The 9947-nt window shown below is 35.5% G+C and overlaps 1 protein-coding gene across 2 annotated transcripts; it reads left to right on the forward strand.

Annotated features, from left to right (window-relative positions):
- Positions 1-563: 563 nt before the first annotated feature.
- On the forward strand, positions 564-4765 carry LOC131032324 (high-affinity nitrate transporter 2.1). Of its 2 annotated transcripts, none has more exons than XM_057963268.2 (4): positions 564-812; positions 1440-2249; positions 3427-3833; positions 4201-4765. In XM_057963268.2, the coding sequence occupies exons 1-4, from the start codon at positions 747-749 to the stop codon at positions 4553-4555; spliced, it is 1638 nt and encodes a 545-aa protein (XP_057819251.1). In that variant the 5' UTR covers positions 564-746; the 3' UTR covers positions 4556-4765. The 2 variants fall into 2 exon arrangements, with proteins under 2 accessions (XP_057819251.1, XP_057819252.1); XM_057963269.2 differs by lacking the exon at positions 564-812 and adding an exon at positions 819-965 and having other exon boundaries at positions 4201-4762.
- Positions 4766-9947: the final 5182 nt, after the last annotated feature.

Consider the following 9947-nt stretch of genomic DNA (forward strand, 5'->3'; position numbering starts at 1 on the left):
TTAGGAATAACTAAATGAATAAAATTCACTTAATTCATTGTGCAACTTTTAGGTATCTACAAAATGAAAATACAAGAAATAAATCTTGTTGAATTGCTATAAAATTCATTAATTAAAAAAAGAAAGAAAGAAATAAAAAAGTATAATTTTATATGCATAATTTTTTTTAATTAAAATGTTTCAAAACGTTTTTAAAATTAAAAAAAAAAAACAATTGTAAAGATTAGTAATAAATTGGGCATACCAATGTTAATCCAAAAATAATTAATTTGGATTTAAAAATGTTCTTTGAAAGAGATTGAAGAACTTAAAGACACTAAACTCAACATCTAACAATTCAGAAATGTACTAATTAATGATGACTCAACCTTTCACTTTAGCCATTAACCCTTCACACTCCCAAGCGTTTGAAAGCAATTTGGTTGGAAACAGCCAAGCTACTGTTTGATTCCTTGGATGCTTCGCACGGAACTGCAAACAATGAATTACTAATGAAAGCAAGTCAAAGCCTTTAGTTGCAAAGAGCCCATCAATCAAACTTGGTGCATGAATCAGAACACTCTAAAGAATCAGATAACATTAATTGATGGCTGGGCTTAGAACTGACAAAATTGTCTTAATGGTGAATAAGTTCATCGTTGGTAACGAGCGTCTCTTGGGTTTTAACATACCAAACAAGAGCAGATGGACGGTGGAAATTAAAAGTGTCCATCAATCCTTCAAGCCTCGTTTTACCAAATTAATTGATGGCCTCCGAGAGGAGCACCATAAAAGAGTTTCCAATGGCCAAGAACTTGCAAGTTATGTTCAAGGTGGAGTTCAGTAAGATTGAGTTTCTATTGTGGAGATTCAAGTTCAGTTTTCAAAAGAATATCTAATATGAAACTCTAAGTCGTGATTCTTGGTCTTGTGAATTTCTAAGTTTCAACTCTTCATCTTGCGAATTTTTCAGTTGTGAACATCAAGTATGAAATTCTAAGTTGCGACTCTTGATCTTGTGAATTTCTATGTTGTGAACATCATGTATGAAATTCTAAGTTGTGACTTTTGATCTTGTAAATTTTCTGAACTGTGAATCTACTATAGAATTCCAAGTCGTGATTCTTGATCTTGTGAATTTCTAAGTTGTGAGTCTTAATCTTGTGAATTTCTATATTGTGAACATCAAGTTTAAAATTATAAGTTGTGGGTCTTGATCTTGTGAATTTCTATAATCTGAACATCAAGTATGAAATTCTACCATGTGATTCTTGATCTTGTGAAATTCTAAGTTGTGACTCTTGATCTCATGAATTTCTATATTACGATCATCAAGTATGCAACTTCCAATTGTAACTCTTGATCTTGTGAATTTCTAAGCTGTGATTTTTGATCTATCATAAATGATTTCTAATGTGATTGATTGAAAATAAGTATTGATCTCGTTGTTGTACTCCCAGGAACTTGTACTGAAACTCACTACAAAAGAACAAAATTTGCAAGCTATGGCGGCTGACTTGGAGACTAATGGAACCTTAGGGATCAATGGCATGGGTACTTCTGAGACAAAATTTTCCCTTCCTGTGGATTCAGAACACAAGGCAAAGAAACTGAAGCTGAATTCATTCCAGAAGCCCCATATGAGAGCATTTCACCTCTCATGGCTATCCTTTTTCACTTGCTTTCTTTCAACATTTGCAGCTGCGCCATTGATTCCTGTGATACGAGACAACCTAAACCTGACCAAGGAAGATATTGGCAATGCAGCGATTGCCTCTGTGTCAGGCTCGATATTCTCAAGGCTGTGCATGGGTGCCGTCTGTGATATTTTTGGCCCTCGTTATGGCTGCGCCTTTCTTATCATGCTCTCAGCACCTGCTGTTTTCTCTATGGCGTTTGTTAATTCGGCTCTGGGATTCATTCTTGTGAGATTTTTTATTGGGTTCTCGCTTGCCACATTTGTTTCTTGCCAGTTCTGGATGAGCTCCATGTTTAATAGCAAGATTGTGGGTCTGGCCAATGGGGCTGCTGCTGGGTGGGGCAATCTTGGTGGTGGTGCCACTCAGCTTATTATGCCTTTGATTTTTGATATCATACATGAATATATTGGCTTCACTCCTTTCACTGCCTGGCGAATTGCTTTCTTTGTGCCCGGATGTGTGCATGTTTTGATGGGTCTTCTGGTTCTTTCCCTTGGCCAGGACCTTCCTGATGGTAACTATGCCCTTCTCAGTGACTCTGGAGCAAAAGCAAAGGATGAGTTTTCCAAGGTTAAGTTTTTCTTCTTCTTTGGTGTTCTAAAATAACAACAATCTTTAGCTGAACTACTTAGATTCTATGTTTATGATCAACTTCACAAGTTGATATTTTATTAGCTTTTTGTTTTTTTATTTTATTTAATATGTAAAATTATTTCGTCTATGATTCATTATATGATTCATTATCAGAGTGCGTTTGGTTTGTGCAATAATAAATTTTTTTATTCAGTTGAATTCTGATTCAAAAGAGTTTTCCAAAAGTAAATTTATTAATTTTGTTTGTCATAGACAGTAAGAGGTAGTTTTGAGTGTTTGAAGTTATGATATTAGTAACAGTTTCAATTATCTAGTTTTTGATTCAAATTTTTTGATCTGTATTTTCATGAGTAGTGGTTCTCACACACTCATTTCTCATGAGAATGAATGATCCACTTGGCACTCATTGCATGTAGGGTATATTCTCAAGAGCAAAATATTCCTGAATTTGTAGTTTTTTAGTCAAATTCATTGACCCACATTATTATGAGTAACTTGGTTTGTGCAAACCTATCTCTCATGAGAAGGAATGATGCACTTACCACTCAGTGCATTTAAGTGATGCTCACAAGAGTGAAACACCTCATATATTTGTAATTTTGAGTCAAACTCATTGTCACATATCTTCATGATTAGTGGTTCACACAGACTCATCTCTTATGAGAACGTATAATCCACATAAGACTCATTGCATTTAGGTGATGCTCACAAAGATGAAACACTGATAAATTTGTAGTTTATGAGTCAAACTCATCTACCCATAATTTCATGAGTAATAGTTTGCACAAACCCATCTCTCACGAAAACAAATGATCCACTTAACACTAGTTGCATTTTAGGTGATGTTCACAAGAGTAAAACATTCATTGTAATTTGTAGTCTCTGAGTAAACCCATTGACCCATATTTTATGACTCACAGTCGACACACACCCATCTGAGTAAACCCATTGACCCATATTTTATGACTCACAATCGACACACACCCATCTCTCATGATAACAAATGATCTACATCTAGATAATCCTCCCAAATGTGAAATACTCCTATTATTATAGTTTGTCTCTTACAGATACGCTACTTTTATTATTAAGATCTACAGAATTTTATTTTCCTCTACACAAATTAATTAACAGTGCTGCTTCTGAAATCCAGGTAGTATGGTACGCTGTAACTAATTACAGGACATGGATGTTTGCCATCACATATGGGTATTGCTTCGGAGTGGAGTTAACCATAGACAACATAATTGCAGAATATTTCTATGACAAGTTCGATCTCAAGCTCCACACAGCTGGTATAATAGCTTCAACATTTGGCCTGGCCAACATAGTATCTCGTCCTTTAGGAGGAATTATATCCGATGTGACTGCTCACAAGTTTGGAATGAGAGGGCGGTTGTGGGTACTGTGGATCCTCCAAACAGCTGGAGGTCTTCTCTGTATTTGGTTGGGCAGAGCAGGAAATCTAAGCCTTTCAATTGCTGTCATGATTCTCTTCTCCATTTTTGTTCAAGCAGCGTGCGGGGCAACATTTGGCATTATACCATTTATCTCTCGCAGGTAAAGACTTTCTCTCTTGAAAAGACTTACAGAATAGGTACGTTGCGTTCAATGTGTCAATTTTTTATATGGTAATTTGCGTTCTACTTTAATGTTTTCTAAGGTTTAATAGTGTGATTTTAGATGTATCATTTATACAAATTATGATATATTCAAAATGTAACATTCAAGTCAAAATCACAAGATGCTTATATCTATTAGTGCGATCCCAGATAAACTGTTTGAAACTTGAAATATGCTATTAAAGTCAAAATAAAATGCCCACTTTTTTTCTTGGCTTATTACATTAAACATTATGTTCAAATTTATCATCCTTTATGATTATTTGTGGAATTTTCAATAAGAATAAGAATATGGGCTTGTGCAGATCGTTGGGAATAATCTCTGGGATGACAGGAGCCGGGGGCAATGTTGGAGCAATGTTAACTCAGCTGTTGTTTTTCACAAGCTCAAAATATACAAAAGAAATGGGCATTACCTTGATGGGAGTTATGATAGTGTGTTGTACTGTGCCTATTTGTATGGTGTATTTTCCTCAGTGGGGAGGGATGTTTGGTGGACCTGCGTATGATAGTAGTGAGGAAAAATACTATGCCTCTGAATGGTCTGAGAAGGAGAAGGAGATGGGACTTCACATTGCCTCCCTGAAATTTGCAGAGAATAGTCGTAGTGAACGTGGGAAAAGGATGGCAGAGTCCCAAGCAACTACCAAACCTGCTTGAAGAAGACCACCTCAATGATGATCAAGGAATTTTTATCAACTTTATGTGGAAATTATTATAGTCTATATTTGATTCCAAGAATTAATTCGTACGTTCAATGTAAATGACCAAGAGGAAAAGCATTAGAATCTTCTCTACTTCAATTTAAATTAGAACCTTCTCTACCCTTTGGTATGATTACTTTTGTATGGAATAAAATTTAATTGATTTGTGTCATGCCTAAATTTTAATGTAGACATATGCATACACAATCAATTTTCATTTTAATTTTACATGGAACAAAATTTAATTGACTTGAATGATCATTCTAATTGTTATATATTTGAATTGTAGCTATCAAATATTAGTTCAATATGATGATTTTATTGGATTAGGCTGCACCATTTCGAGTAAATATACAATTATGCTTATTCCATGATTAGTGGTTCTAACATGAACCCCTTCCTATTGATATAAATGATTTACTTGGCAATTTTACCATATATCACTTTCTCTATTGATAATAATAGGTCATTAAGTTACAAAATACAAATATTAGTTTCACTATAATTAGTGTTGACAATGCATTCTATCCTTGTTGAGATTTTTGGCATGTGATATTTTTTATTCTCTATGGCAGTGGCCTCTACTAGCTTTATTGACAGGTTCAAAATAGTTCCTTCATCTTTGCTTTCATTGAATAGATGTCACCATTTATAATTAAGGGATTGCATTGTAATTACAAACAAACAACATTAATTACTAATATCACAATTCTAACCATTGTCATCTAGAAATGGCACTTAAAATACCATTATTCATTTTTTTAATGTTGTTCCATATAGTGTCATAAATTGTACACCCTTACTAGGGTGGTACAATTTCACACTTAGGTTAGCACCCGCCTTAGTGTGTTTTGCATCTTGCATTTTGCATTCCCCTTTAAGCATTTAATCAATTAATTTAATTAAATCTAAGGTCATTTCACATTAGAAAGTTGGGCCCTTTACCCTAAGTGTGCCCCTTTTCATATTATTCCTCCAATGAATCATTTAATCACAAACCTTAATTATGTCTTATTTCAACCATTTAGGACCGATTTCGCATATCAAAACATCTTGAAATCAGCTATAACTTTGGGATGCGCTTTAATATCATCATATCTAACGGCCCTAAAAAATTCAGTGAAAAGTTGGTCGAACCATGGCGAGAATGCACATGGTCTGTGGCTTTTTCCCCAAAATTTTGGGAGCGCAATCCTATGATATGATAATGCTTAACCCCAAAATATCAGCAGGAAATTCAAATCCTAGGTCGGCCTAAACATGAAATTAAGATCTAGGGTTTCATACTTAAGAGCTCTCTTTCTTCATTTGAAGGGGTCTTCTTCTAAGAATCTAAGAGCAAGTTATTGGAGTATTAGAGCCTTCTTTGCAGCAAAAGAATAGATCTTTGGAGTCTTCAACAACAATCAACATTCATCCATCAAACATTCATCAAGCATCATTTCATCAATTGGGGGCTTTTGAAGATGTAGAAGAACAATAGGAGATCACCGACTGACAATTGGCTTGTACCTCTCCCTTGGGGTTGGGTATGGTTTCATGTTATTTTCAGATCTTTGCATAAGCTTCATTTTGATTCATATTCGTGCTTTAGATCACTTTGCATTATGAATTTAGAGCATGTACTTTGTCAATTATAAGCAATCAGGGTTTACTCTTTAGGGTTGCTCTAGGTTGTTTACTTTCATTCTTAGGATCTTGCATATACACAAGGTTCTTACACACACATTTTTAGTACATTATAGGCTATTCGTGGAGGTGGAAATCACCAACACGGGGGTTTGACTACGACAAAACTCTATATAGCCACCCCAAACCTTCCCTTTTCAAATTGCAGGTGCAGAAACAGGAATCAAGAAGCAGGTACACATCTTAAATAGGCATCTGCATCACTCAGAAACTTCAGAAGTGCAGAAACCCTGTCAAGGACAGGGGCATGGCGCCCTAGTCCTACCCTCTATCAGCAGGACTTGGCATAACATCAATTCATAGGTCTCAGAATCCCTCCGCTCAGTTGCAGTTCCCGAATTGCAGAATCAGGATAGTGGCGTGGCACCCTAGTCCTAGACATTTCTGCTCAGATTTTAGACACAGGTGCACATCTGATTTTGCCTTCTGATCTGTACTTTTCAGTAGTGTATCAGTTGTTCTTTGATCTGCATTCTCATATTAGGATTTGTTGGCTTACTTGCTTTCTAGGTTAGATTGCATTTTGCATCATTCCTCTCTCATTTACAACAAAGGAGTAGAAAACCTAAGAGGTAATCCATGACTCTCTCTTTCTCATAAGAAGTAGCCCATGTGCGTTACCTCCCTAGGCTCTTTTGTATTCCATGAGTGTGTATGAGAGTGGGATTATGGCTTCCATACTTAGTCTCACTTTTTCCCGGGCTACAAATCTTTGGTGAACCTAATGTGAATCTAATTTCATTTTCATTGCATTGCATTGTTAGATCTAGATCTATTTTATTTCATTTTCATTGCATTTCATTGTTAGATCTAGATCTAGTTTATTTCATTTTCTTTCAAAACATAAAAAAATAGGTACATAGATTTCTTTCATTTTCCTTGCATTGTGTGTTTAAAGTTTCATGCAATTTTCATTTCAAAATGTCAAATTTCTATTTGCAAGAAGTTCGTGCTTTTGATGATGTATGCGGTTTTGTTGATTATGAGTTTAGTAAGGATGAATTAGATGAAGCTCTAGATGATATTTTGAACCCTAAGCCTTCTAAACCCTCATTCTGCCAAAAATTAATCAACCTTGTTACTATGCCATTTTGTGGTGATGAGAAAGATACGTTGAATGATCCCTCTCATGGGAATATTCCTATCAACTCCTCCACTAGATCTAGCAACATAGTTGATTCCCATGATTTCCTCTATGATGTTATGTCTCCTTTTGAATTCAAAGATAAATATTTCAATCACTTTGACCATGCTTTATTGGATGATTCCCTTGATGACTTTATGTCTACCTAAACTTCCAAACAAGAATAATACATTTAAAAAGTTAATCAACATGATCAATGTGAATGAATATAGAAAACCTCTTTTTGTTGTCCAAGGTGCTTGTCCTTCTCCAACTTCACCTCTTCCTAATCAACCTCTTTCACGGTTCAAGGTGGATATGGTCATGATTCCTTTAGCACCCCAAAGAAACCCATCATTATAGTTCACAGAAGGAATCACACTAAGAGTCCTTATAGCTATGCTAGACAACTTACTAAGGAGAGTTATAATGCATTTTCCCATACCTACAACATGAGAAATAATAGGCAACCTAACCCTCATCTAGTTGTTCTGACTCCTCTACCTGATCCTCAACTCATTCTTCCTCAAGCACCTCGTATTTCACAAACACTTGGTAAGGAATATGATCTTGTCGAACAACTAAAAGCTACTCCTGCCAAGATATCCCTTTGGGATTTGGTTCAAACTTCCTCGACTCATCATGGAATGCTACAAGATGCCTTGAAAACATTGAATGTCCCACGCATAGTGACATCTAATGATATGACTTCCTTGATTCACTCTTTTACATCACCTAAGGCTCAGATTGTGTTTACACAAGAAGAGCTGCCTTCTAGTGAAATTCAACAACAATATGATCCCTTAATGATTGTGGTTATCATAAGTGATAGCGCGATAAGACGAACATTAGTGGACAATGGTTCTGGCCTTAATGTTTGTAGCATTAACCCATTGCATAAGATCAATGTTGATACATCTCTTATCAAGTATGATTCTCTCACTATCTGCGACTTTGATAATGTTGCTAAATCTTCACTAGGTATCATCACCTAGCCTATTAAGGTAGGTCTTGTTACTTTACCTACTCCTATCCATGTTATGTTTGGAGAGTTGACATACAACTTGTTGCTAGGAAGACCTTGGATTCATAGCATGCAAGTTGTTCCCTATACATTGCATAGGAAAATCAAATTCATTCACAACAATACAACATATGCCTTGTTAGGAGACATGAGATTTCAGGCTTGTTTACAAACATCAAGTTCTAAATCCTCTTCAATCAATTCTTCCCCAGCTATCTTAGACAATTCTTGTAAAGTTTCTACTCCAATTAGTGTGACTAGTTCATTAAACCTGTCTCCTATATCTAGATCAATCCCTAATGCTTCCTCAAGTGGACCTAAAGTTCTTGAGGAAGAACCTTCTCAACCTAATTCTACGATTGAGAACACTTTCTCTTCTGAATAGATTCTTGCAAAAGATGATTGGGGATCCTTTGATTTCAATTCTACTTTTGTATGGGAATACATAATTCCCCCTAGAGAACCTAAGGTCAAAAAGAAGAAAGAAGAAGAAGAACCTAAAAAGCAATCTACTTTATCTCGGTCATTGAGTAATAACTTTGTGTTGGCTTCTCAGATTTCATCTTTAGTTTCTGGTTGAGAGGATTTTGATCCTTCACTTTTTGAAAATCCTCCTTCTCCGGAAATGACCAACCTTTATGGTCCTAGTTTTCACATCCTAGCTAGGTGTGGATATAATGAAAATGGATGTGGTACTCAAGAACAAGGGATTAAAGTTCCCTTGGAAAATAACTTTCGTGATATGACATTTGGGCTTGGTTATGATCCTTTCAAGCGTACTAAAGCCTCTAAGAGACCATCTATTAGTGTTAATGTCATTTTTGCTTCTCTCTCACTAAAATATCTAGACTATATTGACTTTGACCTTTCTTATGTCTTTGCTTTGGATGTTTTTTCTATCGATGATTCCTTAGATGAATTATTGGGAGCTTATGACAACCTTCCTCGTTATCACCATAATCGTATTTTTAACTATTGTTTAAATGTGTAAGCCTACTTTGGGAAAGAAAGAAATAACAATGAGATAGTTAAAGAATTTCCTCAATTGAGAGATGCTCCTCAACAAAGCAATCTCCTAATAAATGACACCATTGATATCAAGATGGATCCTTGTGTTGAAGATAAGATCATAAAGATAGGGAAATGTCTTGACAAAGAAGAACAAAAACAATATGCTGAGTTGTTACATGAATTCCCTGAGATCTTTGGTTGGATATATTCGGACATGCCTGGTGTAGATCCTAAGATTGTCACTCGTAACATTGTCCTAGAACCTGATGCTAAACCTGTGAAGCAAAATATTCGAAAGATTCACCCTAAAGTGGCATTACTTGTTAAAGGTGAGATTGAAAAATTGTTGGATGCTGGATTCATTCGTCCTATCAATTATTCCCCATGGATTTTGAACATTGTGGCAGTGGCTAAAGCTGAAAACAAGATTAGGATGTGTACTGATTTTCATGATTTGAATAAGGCCTCTTTAAAAGATGATTTTCCCCTCCCGAATATTGA

This window comes from Cryptomeria japonica, chromosome 8, assembly GCF_030272615.1.
Source record: "Cryptomeria japonica chromosome 8, Sugi_1.0, whole genome shotgun sequence".
In the NCBI taxonomy this organism is placed as follows: domain Eukaryota; kingdom Viridiplantae; phylum Streptophyta; class Pinopsida; order Cupressales; family Cupressaceae; genus Cryptomeria; species Cryptomeria japonica.